Source organism: Schistocerca serialis, chromosome 2 (genome assembly GCF_023864345.2).
Source record: "Schistocerca serialis cubense isolate TAMUIC-IGC-003099 chromosome 2, iqSchSeri2.2, whole genome shotgun sequence".
NCBI lineage: Eukaryota > Metazoa > Arthropoda > Insecta > Orthoptera > Acrididae > Schistocerca > Schistocerca serialis.
Window position 1 is genome coordinate 439,579,502 of NC_064639.1, and position 13,006 is coordinate 439,592,507.

Below are 13,006 nucleotides of genomic sequence, written 5' to 3' on the forward strand. Positions count from 1 at the left end.
TTGCTGCTTGATCCCCGCTTGTCCTGACTTTACCCCGCACCCGTTGAGGCTGTTGCCCTTTCTGTACTTGCCCAAGGCCATCTAACCTAAAAAACCGCCCAGCCCACGCCACACAACCCCTGCTACCCGTGTAGCCGTTTGTTGCGTGTAGTGGACTCCTAACCTATCCAGCGGAACCCGAAACGCCACCACCCTATGGCGCAAGTCGAGGAATCTGCAGCCCACACGCTCGCAGAACCGTCTCAGCCTCTGATTCAGACCCTCCACTCGGCTCTGTACCAAAGGTCCACAGTCAGTCCTGTCGACGATGCTGCAGATGGTGAGCTCTGCTTTCATCACGCTAGCGAGACTGGCAGTCTTCACCAAATCAGATAGCTGCCGGAAGCCAGAGAGGATTTCCTCCGATCCATAGCGACACACATCATTGGTGCCGACATGAGCGACCACCTGCAGATGGGTGCACCCTGTACCCTTCAAGGCATCCGGAAGGACCCTTTCCACATCTGGAATGACTCCCCCCGGTATGCACACGGAGTGCACATTGGTTTTCTTCCCCTCTCTTGCTGCCATGTCCCTAAGGGGCCCCATCACGCGCCTGACGTTGGAGCTCCCAACTACCAGTAAGCCCACCCTCTGCGACCGCCCGGATCTTGCAGACTGAGGGGCAACCTCTGGAACAGGACAAGCAGCCATGTCAGGCCGAAGATCAGTATCAGCCTGAGACAGAGCCTGAAACCGGTTCGTCAGACAAACTGGAGAGGCCTTCCGTTCAGCCGTCCCGAATGTCTTTCGCCCCCTGCCACACCTTGAGACGACCTCCCACTCTACCACAGGTGAGAGATCAGCCTCAATGCGGGCAGTATCCCGGGCAACCACAGTCATAGTCCGATCGGGGGATGCGTGGGACGAGCTGGCCGTCCCCGACAAAACCCCATCCGGACCCCCACAGTGATGCCCATTGGCAACAGCCTCAAGCTGTGTGACCGAAGCCAACACTGCCTGAAGCTGGGAGCGAAGGGATGTCAACTCAGCCTGCATCCGAAGACAGCAGTTGCAGTCCCTATCCATGCTAAAAACTGTTGTGCAAAGAACATCTGAACTGATCTACAGAGAGCGCAAAAATCGACACAAAATTTAAACGGTTATTAAAATACAAGATTGCCTAGTAAATGCAGTAATGCTGCTACTTGCGCACTGCTGACACACTGCTCGGCGGCGGAAGGAGACTACGCGATTTTACACTATTCAGGTACTAAAACGCGATGCTACAACTCTCAAATACTATAATACGCCCGAAATTTATGAATTAAACAATGCAAGTACCAAAAAAACGCAAAGAAATTAAGAATTAAACTATGTAACAAATGAGTGAGCTAGGAGTATACGACTTGCTGCTGCAGCTGCTTATCCAACGGCGGCAGGGAGCACATCTCCCTGAGTATCATCTTCCGTATGGTCCATATAAGGTAATCTTCGCTATCCATAAAAGAATCAGTTTGTTTGGATTTCAGGTAATGAAACGTAATATTGACAACAATTGTACAGGAGACTTTCGCTTCACTGTACTATAAAAAGAACAACTTTTCGTGTCTCGTACGCAGAAATGTGTGTAAGAAAAGCCATTTCAAGTGACAGTGCTGTAACGCAAAAAGACAAAGTGTACAAATGTAACACACGATGCTTGTCAAAAGAGGCACTACAGCTTTTTTAGTTTTGTTGTACGGGATGAACTAGAAATCCAACAAGAAACTACCGGAGGTTGTTAAAGAATATTTTCTGATTATTTTCGTACAAGGCAGCCGTGTTCCTGGTAACTCGTTACAGAATAATTGCATTACTGTTGATTCTTTACCCTGTATATCCTTGTAGCTGCATTCCACTGAAATTATAGGGCGAGCACAAAGTCTTTCCCTTATTACAAAAATTGATTTCTAAGGAATTATGTTAGGTACAGCTATGCGTTTTAGTTGCAGACGGTAGCTTAACTCATTACGTTTTTATGGATATACTTCCATATGTGCTTCGTTTGTTGCCCAGAGAACGCCTAGGCACCGCTCAGTTCCTCTCCGTATCTTTTCCAATATCTCTTCCGTCACCGCCTCTACAGCTTCTCGTATTCGTGCCGTACGACTTCGCACATCAGGAAATGGTGAAGACGGATTATTTCTGGTAAAAAACGTAGCCACGATACTGGACCATCTCTACCGATCCATCTGTCCGGAAAGGTTTCATATAAGAATTCGCGAACAGATAACCCCCATTGTAGCGGTACATCATCTTGTTTAAACAGTAACCATGCTTGAAATTCCGGTAATTGGTGTGTCAGAGCACATGTGCAAATACATCCACAAAAATTTCATGGGTTAAGCTATCATTACAAAAAAGGAATAAACACATGGAAGCCTCTACATAAAAACCCATATGAATTAAGCTATCATTTGCAAAAGAACAGAATAGCTGTATCCAGGATAGTTACTTAGAAATACTGTTTTGTGATCAGGGAAAAGCTTCACGTTCATGCTGCATCTGAGCACTCCGTCTTCAGGCCAAAAGTGGCCCATCGGGACCATCCGACCTCCGTGTCCTCCTCAGTTCAGGATGCGGATAGGAGGGGCGTGTGGTCAGCACACCGCTCTCCCGGTCGTTATGATGGTTTTCTTTGACGGGAGCCGCTACTATTCGGTTGAGTAGCTCCTCAGTTGGCATCACGAGGCTGAGTGCACCCCGAAAAATGGCAACAGCACATGGTGGCAGGGAAGGTGACCCATCCAAGTGCCGGCCACGCCCGACAGCGCTTAACTTCGGTGCTCTCACGGGAACCGGTGTATCCACTGCGGCAAGGCCGTTGCCCTGCATCTGACCAACAGAGAAATTATCTCCAGCATGCGCTCTGTCTTGTTTGGAAACAAATTTGTTCCATTCCCTCACGACACTGTATGTTGACAGCAGTAATGTCCACTTTACTCTTCGCCCTTATGCCTACATTCAGTTCTCTGTTCTACTACGTCTTTGTTTTTTTCGACAGGTTAGTGGCACGCTAACGTTGATAAACAACGTCACGGATAGGTTTTCACTGACGAACAGTAGGTCTATATGCACTTGGTTGCATCCAATGGAGCAGCGAGACGACGCTATGCTGAGCATTTCCACAGCGACGACAACCACACTGAAGTGACGAAAGTCATGGGGCACCTCCTGATATCGTGTCAGCCCTCCTTTTGCCCGGCGTAGTGAAGCAACTGGACGTAACATGGTTCAAAAAGTCCCCTATAGAAATATTGAGCCATACGGACTCTACAGCCATCCGTAATTGCGAAAGTGTTGGCGCTGCAGGATTTTGAGCATCAAACTGCCTCTCGATTATGTCCCATAAAAGTTTGATGGGATTCATGTCGGGCGATCTGAGTGGACAAATCATTCGCTCGAATTATCCAGAATGTTCTTAAATCCAACTGCGAATAGTAATTGCCCAGTGACATAACATCGTTGTTTGGAATTGTGAATTTCATGAATGGCTGCAAATGGACTCCAAGTGGCCAAACATAACCATTTCTAGTCAATGATCGGTTCAGTTGGAGCAAAGGAAACAGTTCACAGGACCATGAAACATAGCCCACACCACAATGTAGCCACCATCAGCTTGCACAGTACCTCGCTGACAATTTGATCCATGACTTCGAGCGATCAGCGTCACACTCCCCTACCATCAGCTGTTACCAACTGAAATCGGGACTCATCTGACGCGGCCACGGTTTTCCTGTTTTCTATGGTCCAAAGGATGTGGTCACGAGCCCATGAGAGGTGCGACATGCCATGTGGTGCTGTTAACAAAGGCACTGACGTCGTTCGTCCGCAACCATACCCCATTAACGCCAAATTTCGCGGCACTGTCCCAACGGATACGTTCGTTGTACGTACCACATTGATTTCTGCCGTTGTTTCACGCTGTGTTGCTTGTCTGTTAGCATTGGCAACTCTGCACAAACGCCGCTGCTCTCGATCGTTAAGTGAAGGCCAAAGGCCACTGCGTTCTCCATGGAAATTTGATATTCTCGACACACTCTTGGCATTGTGGCTCTCGGAATACTGAATTCCCTAACGATTTCCGAAATGTAATATCCCATAAGTCCAGCTCCACCTACCATTCCGTGTTCAAAGGCTGATAAATCCTTTCACGCGGCCATAATCGAGTCGGGAATCTTTCACACGAATCAAATGACAGCCCCACCAATGCACTGCCTTTTTATACCTCCCGTACGCCATACTACCAAGATCTGTAAATGTGCTTATCGTTATCCCATGACTTTAGTCACCTCAGTGTATTTTACAATACTTTTGTATTTAAGCGCCTACCATACGTGTTGTAGTTTTGGTAATCGCATATTACAGGCTCTTTCAAATTTTGTAAATGTACTCCCACAGAAACAAAGGTAGCTGGCTTAACAATGAGAATAAATCGTAATTATGTTATCACCCTTTAGCGAATACCGGAGACCACTCCTCCTCTGTACCAAAATACTCAAAAAATATGCCTGAACAGCCTACGAAATTTTGCGAGGTTCACCATGTGTGCTGATGCAGAAGGAATGTCAAAATTATAGGACGTTATTGATTACTCAGACGACTAGTTGTACAAATGCATATATTTTCTACGGAATCTGCGTGTGTTTCAACACAATTGGTCCAATGGTCTACAGGCTAGAGTATTTCCTGCAAGAATGAAGTTTCCGGCTGATCGTGCAACCAGTTGTCTAGCTCCATTGTCCCTAGAATTCAAGCAATTAGTATAGTACCTATACGTGGTTCAAAGAGTTCACAGTCGGGAAATATAAAATGTGGGCTGAAGACAAGGATTCCCAGAACCTGAAGAGCCAACTAAACAGTGATGAGACGTTACAACTGAGAGTCTGTGGGCGTGCTTTGTCATTCGACATCACCAAATTTTTCACTTTTATGGCTCAACAATTTGTGGTAAGAGTTGAATTGAGATTGTTACCTAGCATATTAGTGTAGCTTACAGATTGCACTGATTGATTGTTCCGCCGGTTCTTGCTAGAATATTTTACACGTTATAAATTAAACACAAAAAACATCGGTGTAGTATTCTACAATATTTATTATTTGTTATACGAACCGGTTTTCGGCTGTTACTCCATCATCAAGTACAAACATAAATATGCGGTGTAGTGAAATTTTGTTGGTTCAAAGATTTTAAACTAGTGCATCTACAGAGTATCTCCATTTCCACAGACGAAAAATGTTAATGTTAGAATTACGAATGAAGAAGAGGGATTATTTCAGTGCAAATGCGTTGTGAAATTATGTAAGTAAGATAAAATATGTCACACACTAACTAATGAACTACAGACAAATTGCAACAGTTGAACATAGAATAAAATAATTGAACAATAAACTTTGGCGACATATTCCAAAGTTGTGGCTGAACAAAATAATCTTGCTCTCATAGGTCCTAAATTACGAACAGATAAGGCGTAATAGTGATATTAAGCAGATGAGTGAAGCAGCTGTAATTACAAAAAGTAAAATTTTTTATTGCAACGATAGAAATTATACTAACTAATATAAAGGATATTGGGGCATGTAAATAAGGGGGTAATTTATAACATGGTCTGGATGGGATTAGGAGTAGTATCTGCAGTTACAAGTGGCGAGTAAGGGAACTCTGTCTGGTCATTCAGTACTAATCTTCGGTTGATGGACATCAATTTATTAATTTCCATAATTCCAATATAGTTCGTCTTCCTTCCTTTATGCATGTGATGTAATACTTCACGTTTCATCTTATAACGAAGGCCATCTTCAAAGTGGTGTTCAGCAAAAGCAGAGTCTCATTTTCTAAGTTTCCAACTTCCGTTGTGTCCCTTCAAGTGAGCACATATTGCCATGCCAGAATGACCTATATAGAATTTGCCACAATTACAAGTAATTTCATATATTTCACTCTTTTGCAAAGCTGAAGTGTTGTCTTTACCATTGCGCAAAAAGTATCCAATAGCACACTTTTTTACGTTTCTGGATTTAAGCTTTCTGGGTACATCCAGTGAGATTTTCGTAAGTATTGAACCCTATAGAACATGCCTAGGACGGATCGAAAAGAGCTGTTTATGGAAGACGTGACCCGAAAACCACTCTGAGGGATCCATGCCGAATCGCCGTTGAGGAGTGGGACAATCTCGACCAACAGTGCCTTAATGAACTTACGGATAGTATGCCACGACGAATACAGGCATGCATCAATGCAAGAGTCCGTGCTGTTGGGTATTAGAGGTACCGGTGTGTACAGCAATCTGGACCACCACCTCTGAAGGTCTCACTGTATTGTGGTACAACATGCAATGTGTGGTTTTCATGAACAATAAAAAAGGCGGAAATGATGTTTATGTTGCTCTCTATTCCAATTTTTTACACAGGTTCCGGAACTCTCGGAACCGAGGTCATGCAAAACTTTTTTTGATGTGTGTGTATACACTATGTGATCAAAAGTATCCGGACACCTGGCTGAAAATGATTTAAAATTCCGTGGCGCCCTCCATCGGTAATGTTGGAATTCAGTATGGTGTTGGCACACCCTTACCCTTGATGACAGCTTCCAGTCTCGGAGGCATACGTTCAATCAAGTGCTGGAGGGTTTCTTGTGGAATGGCAGCCCATTCTTCACGGAGTGCTGAACTGAGGACAGGTATCGGTCGGTGAGGCCTAGCACGAAGTCGGCGTTCCAAAACATCCCAAAGGTGTTCTATAGGCTTCAGGTCAGGACTCTGTGCAGACCAGTCCATTACAGGAATGTTATTGTCTTGTAACCGCTCCGCCACAGACCGTGCATTATGAACAGGTGCTCGATCGTATTGAAAGATGTAATAGCCATCCCCTAATTGCTCTTCAACAGTGTGAAGCAAAGAGGTCCTTAAAACATTATTGTGATACTGTCACATTCTGGCACAAGCCGTGCTTTGTGAACAGGTGCTCGATCGTGTTACCGAGCGAGGTGGCGCAGTGGTTAGCACACTGGACTCGCATTAGGGAGGACGACGGTTCAATCCCGTCTCCGGCCATCCTGATTTAGGTTTTCCGTGATTTCCCTAAATCGCTTCAGGCAAATGCCGGGATGGTTCCGAAAGGGCACGGCCGATTTCCTTCCCCATCCTTCCCTTACCCGAGCTTGCGCTCCGTCTCTAATGACCTCGTTGTCGACGGGACGTTAAACACTAATCTCCTCCTCCTCCTCCTCGATCGTGTTGAAAGGAGCAATCGCCATCCCGGAATTGCTCACCAATAGTGGGTTCAAAAATGGTTCAAATGGCTATGAACACTATGGGACTCAACATCTTAGGTCATAAGTCCCCTAGAACTTAGAACTAGTTAAACCTAACTAACCTAAGGACATCACACACACCCATGCCCGAGGCAGGATTCGAACCTGCGACCGTAGCAGTCCCGCGGTTCCGGACTGCAGCGCCAGAACCGCACGGCCACCGCGATCGGCAATAGTGGGTTCAAATGTTTCAAATGGCTCTGAGCACTATGCGACTTAACTTCTGAGGTCATCAGTCGCGTAGAACTTAGAACTAATTAAACCTAACTAACCTAAGGACATCACACACATCCATGCCCGAGGCAGGATTCGAACCTGCAACCGTAGCGGTCGCTCGTTTCCAGACTGTAGCGCCTAGAACCGCACGGCCATTCCGGCCGGCCCAATAGTGGGAAGCAAGAAGGTGCTAAAAACATCCACGTAGGCCGGTGCTGTGATAGTGCCACTCAAAACAACAGGGGGTACAAGCCCTCTCCATGAAAAACACGGCCATACCATACCACCATCACCTCCGAATTTTACTGTTGGCACTACACACGTTGGCAGATGACGTTCACCAGGCATTCGCCATACCCACCCCATGCTATCGCATCGCCACATTGTGTACCGTGATTCGTCACAACGTTTTTCCACTGTTGCACTGTTTACGTTCCTTACACCAAGCGAGGCGACGTTTGGCATTTACCGGCGTGATGTGTGGCTTATGGGCAGCTGCTCGACCAAGTTTTCTCACCTCCCGCCTAACTGTCATAGTACTTGCAGTGGATCCTGATGCAGTTTGGAATTTCTGCGTGATGGTCTGGATAGATGTCTGCCTATTACACATTACGACCCTCTTCAACTATCGGCGGTCTCTGTCAGTCAACAGACGAGGTCGGCCTGTACGCTTTTGTGCTGTACATGTCCCTTCACATTTCCACTTCACTATCACATCGGAAACAGTGCACCTAGGGATTTTTAGGAGTGTAGAAATCTCGCGTACAGACGTATGACGCAAGTGACACCAAATCACCTGATCACGTTCGACGCCTGTGAGTTCCACGGAGCGGCCCATTCTGCTCTCTCGCGATGACTAATGACTACTGAGGTGGCTGATATGGAGTAACTGGCAGTAGGTTGCAGCACAATGCACCTAATATGAAAAACGTATGTTTTCGGGAGTGTCCCCGGATACTGCTCCGTAAAATGTCCTGAAAATTCCTGAGAAAGAGGCTTTCGTATTTTGGAAGATGTTACGAAATTGATTATTCTACAGTCGACTGCTTGTGACAGGAAATCTCTCGTAAGTAGTGCTTGACGTAAAAGTAATGTAATGTTTTCCTATGTATCTACACTATCTGATAGAACGTATCCGGACGCCTCCATATAATGTGTGATTGACGACTAGATGTCACGAGGGAGAGGAATCCGACACTATAAAAGGAGGCAGGGACTATTCTGTTGTCAGCAGAGAAGCATTAATATCAGAACGCGTCGGCCAGAAGTGCTCAGGGACTTCTAACGTGGACTAGTCTTTGGAGGTCAAATAACAGATTCATTAGAACATTTCAATGTGGTTGTGTAGGGGGAACGCGAAGAGACAACCGCAGCGACACCAAGACCATGCAGACCTCATGTGATGACGAACAGGGAAGGACAAGCATTGCGAAGGGCTGTTATAAAAAATTGCGTGAATTCAGCGGAAGGAATCGCTGATAACTTTCAAAGTGCTATGAGCAGTCCACCTAGAGCGATTACTATGCATAGGGAGTTAAAAAATGTACGTGGTACAGTGCCCGAGTAGCACGTTATAAGCCACACGTTTCTGTAGTCAGTGCTGAAGGACGCTTGAGATGGTGTAAAGAGCGACGCCACGGGACAGTGGATAACAGGTAAGGAGTGATTTGGAGTGATGAATCACACTATACTCTGTGGTCATCTGTTGGAAGCGTTTGGGTTTGGCGAGACCTGGAGAACGTTAACTACCATCATGCGTAGTGCCAACGGTGAAGTGTGGAGGAGGTGGTGATTTTTGTGGTTAGAGTGTGGTCCTCTTAAGAAAACTCTAAATCCGGAGGTATGTGAACAAATTTTACAGCACTGTGTTCGCGTACAGCAGAGTGGAAGTTCAGAGACGATGGTTGTATAAGCATGACAAAGCAGCCTCTGTGAGGCTTTGGTTTGTGGACAATGAAATGAAGTGCAATGGATTGATCCTATGACGTTGATGGCTAGATGTCCCCACTTGGGGACGGCCCCGAACTACAAATCTTTTCATTTGATGCCACACCGGTCGACTTCAGTCGGTGATGATGAAATGATAATCAGGACAACACAACACCCACTCCACGAGCGGAGAAAATCTCCGACCCAGCTTGGAATCGAACCTGGGCCCACTACATGGTAGTCATACGAGCTGACCACTCAGCTAAGGAGGCGGACTGTGGACAATATTCCTGAAATGGACTTGCAAGCCCGGAGTCCCGATCTGAACCCAGTGGAACACCTTTGGAATGGGTTAAAATGTCGACTTCGGTCCAGACCCAAGCATCCAACGTCACTACCATCTTTGGTTGTGGCTCTTGAGGAAGAATGAGATGCCATTCCTCAGCAGCGTTCAAGCCCTCATTATAGCGAAGGGTGGGCACACCCCATACTAATGTCCACTAATAAGTGACCGGATACTTTTGTTCGAATATTGCGTAAGGCGTCAGCTATTTGATACAGCTTTGTCCTTCTTCCACTACCACTCTGATGTTTCGGTTGCTCTTCGCGTAGACCATCTTGAAATATAGGTACGAATATTTCTGAATTAGTCTCTTTTGTACAAGCTGATAGTGAAGGAATATACTACTTATCAACCTTAAGCAGCGTTGGTTAGATCTCTGCCGATAAACTGTTCAAAATCAAGGAATTTTATCTCAGGAGTGAACCGTTCACTCTCCTTCACAGTATGCGCTATTTTGTAACTTCCTGGCACATTAAAAATGTGAATCGGGAACATTGCCTTCCGCGAGGAGTGTTCTTATCTACTGAGCTATCTAAATACAACTCACTAGTCGCCCTCAGAGCTTCTCTAGTGCTAGTAGCTATATCTTCTTTCCAGACCATTCCCCAGGAATGTTAATCCAACAAGCACTAGGAGGAAGGAAGGAAGATTAGATTTCAAAGTCTCATTGACAGAAGGTACAGAGGAGAGCTTCTTGAAAGTGTGGAACGCAGTAGAGAGTTACTGGTGAAAGTGAAGCTGGTTGTGACTCGTGCCTGCATCGAGAGGATCATTGTCCGCGAAAGGCAAGGTTCTGTGGTCAATTCTCAGTCCGCCAGGCAGTTTCAATCTGCCAAGTAGTTTAAAAGTCTTTTATGCCATAATGATATTACGTTTTATCGATTTGAACGAAAGAAAACCAACACAGGTACTTCATAAATCTGTATAATCCTGTACCAACTCGGACATTACCTCTCTGTCTATTAATACAGGGACAGCAACTAGAGATGACAGGAGAACTAAGGGTTGAATAGAAGGCGAAAATTTAGGAATAGCTCGGATGATTATGATGTGGGACGCATTGGAGGTGTTGTGGTTGAGAAATAACTCTATATTCGTGAGATACTATACAGGGTGTTAAAAAAAGGTACGGCCAAACTTTCAGGAAACATTCCTCACACACAAATAAAGAAAAGATGTTATGTGGATATGTGTCCGGAAACGCTTACTTTCCATGTTAGAGCTCATTTTATTACTTCTCTTCAAATCACATTAATCATGGAATGGAAACACACAGCAACAGAATGTACCAGCGTGACTTCAAACACTTTGTTACAGGAAATGGTCAAAATGTCCTCCGTTAGCCAGGATACATGCATCCACCCTCCGTCGCATGGAATCCCTGATGCGCTGATGCAGCCCTGGAGAATGGCGTATTGTATCACAGCCGTCCACAATACGAGCACGAAGAGTCTCTACATTTGGTACCGGGGTTACGTAGACAAGAGCTTTCAAATGCCCCCATAAATGAAAGTCAAGAGGGTTGAGGTCAGGAGAGCGTGGAGGCCATGGAATTGGTCTGCCTCTACCAATCCATCGGTCACCGAATCTGTTGTTGAGAAGCGTACGAACACTTCGACTGAAATGTGCAGGAGCTCCATCGTGCATGAACCACATGTTGTGTCGTACTTGTAAAGGCACATGTTCTAGCAGCACAGGTAGAGTATCCCGTATGAAATCATGATAACGTGCTCCATTGAGCGTAGGTGGAAGAACATGGGGCCCAATCAAGACATCACCAACAATGCCTGCCCAAACGTTCACAGAAAATCTGTATTGATGACGTGATTGCACAACTGCGTGCGGATTCTCGTCAGCCCACGCATGTTGATTGTGAAAATTTACAATTTGATCACATTGAAATGAAGCCTCATCCGTAAAGAGAACATTTGCTCTGAAATGAGGATTGACACATTGTTGGATGAACCATTCGCAGAGGTGTACCGTGGAGGCCAATCAGCTGCTGATAGTGCTTGCACACGCTGTACATGGTAGGGAAACAACTGGTTCTCCCGTAGCACTCTCCATACAGTGACGTGGTCAACGTTACCTTGTACAGCAGCAACTTCTCAGACGCTGACATTAGGGTTATCGTCAACTGCACGAAGAATTGCCTCGTCCTTTGCAGGTGTCCTCGTCGTTCTAGGTCTTCCCCAGTCGCGAGTCATAGGCTGGAATGTTCTGTGCTCCCTAAGACGCCGATCAATCACTTCGAACGTCTTCCTGTCGGGACACCTTCGTTCTGGAAATCTGTCTCGATACAAACGTTCCGCGCCACGGCTATTGCCCCGTGCTAATCCATACATCAAATGGGCATCTGCCAACTCCGCATTTGTAAACATTGCACTGACTGAAAAACCACGTTCGTGACGAACACTAACCTGTAGAGCTATGAGTCGCATGTCAACACAAGCACCGAAGTCAACATTACCTTCCTTCAATTGGGTGAATCGAGGAAGTATAGTACATACTAACGAAACTAAAATGAGCTCTAAGATTGGAAATTAAGCGTTTCCGGACACATGTCCACATAACATCTTTACTTTATTTGTGTGTGAGGAATGTTTCCTGAAAGTTTGGCCGTACCTTTTTGTAACACCCTGTATAGTTGCTGGGTAACTCTTAAAGAGGGAGAATCTAAGGTTTTGGCAGTATCTGAATGTGAGTTTGGGACGTATGACTTTATACTGTTTCGGCAGAGAAGTTGTGAGGAAGCACGCGTGTGCCCGCAGCTGCCCGCTGGACTACGTGAAGGTGTACGACGGCGCGACGAACGAGTCGGCGGTGATCGGCACGTACTGCGGCCAGCAGCGCAACCTGGTGCTCTACTCGTCCGAGGCGGCGCTGCTCGTCACGTTCGTCACGCTGCCCAGGACCGCCAACACGCAGAACCGCGGCTTCAAGGGCATCTTCGAGTTCAGCGAGAGCTTCGTCAAGCTCGGTGAGTCCCATTCCGTTATAGCTTTCTCTCCAGGACAGTGGTTCCGAAAGCTTCCGTCGGATTTTTCAGACGATTTTTTTTCCTTTCTTTATTTTCTGTCAAATGTGCTTCTCGAATTTTATGTAACTACCAGTTAATTTTCTCGTATCTTTAAGATTTAAAAATTGTAATACCTCATCACTATAACATTCTAAAGGTGGCACTA

At 45.9% G+C, this 13,006-nt stretch overlaps 1 protein-coding gene and 1 pseudogene across 1 annotated transcript in view; one reads left to right on the plus strand and one right to left on the minus strand.

The window, feature by feature from the left end:
* The window catches only part of LOC126456044 (tolloid-like protein 1), a 1,300,043-nt gene that overhangs the window by 1,137,850 nt on the left and 149,187 nt on the right, over positions 1-13,006 (plus strand). Inside the window, exon 8 of the mRNA XM_050091798.1 lies at positions 12,593-12,801. Coding sequence (XP_049947755.1) covers positions 12,593-12,801 — 209 coding nt within the window. The remainder of the gene's footprint in view (positions 1-12,592; positions 12,802-13,006) is intronic.
* Positions 2,733-2,850, minus strand: LOC126458813 (5S ribosomal RNA; annotated as a pseudogene).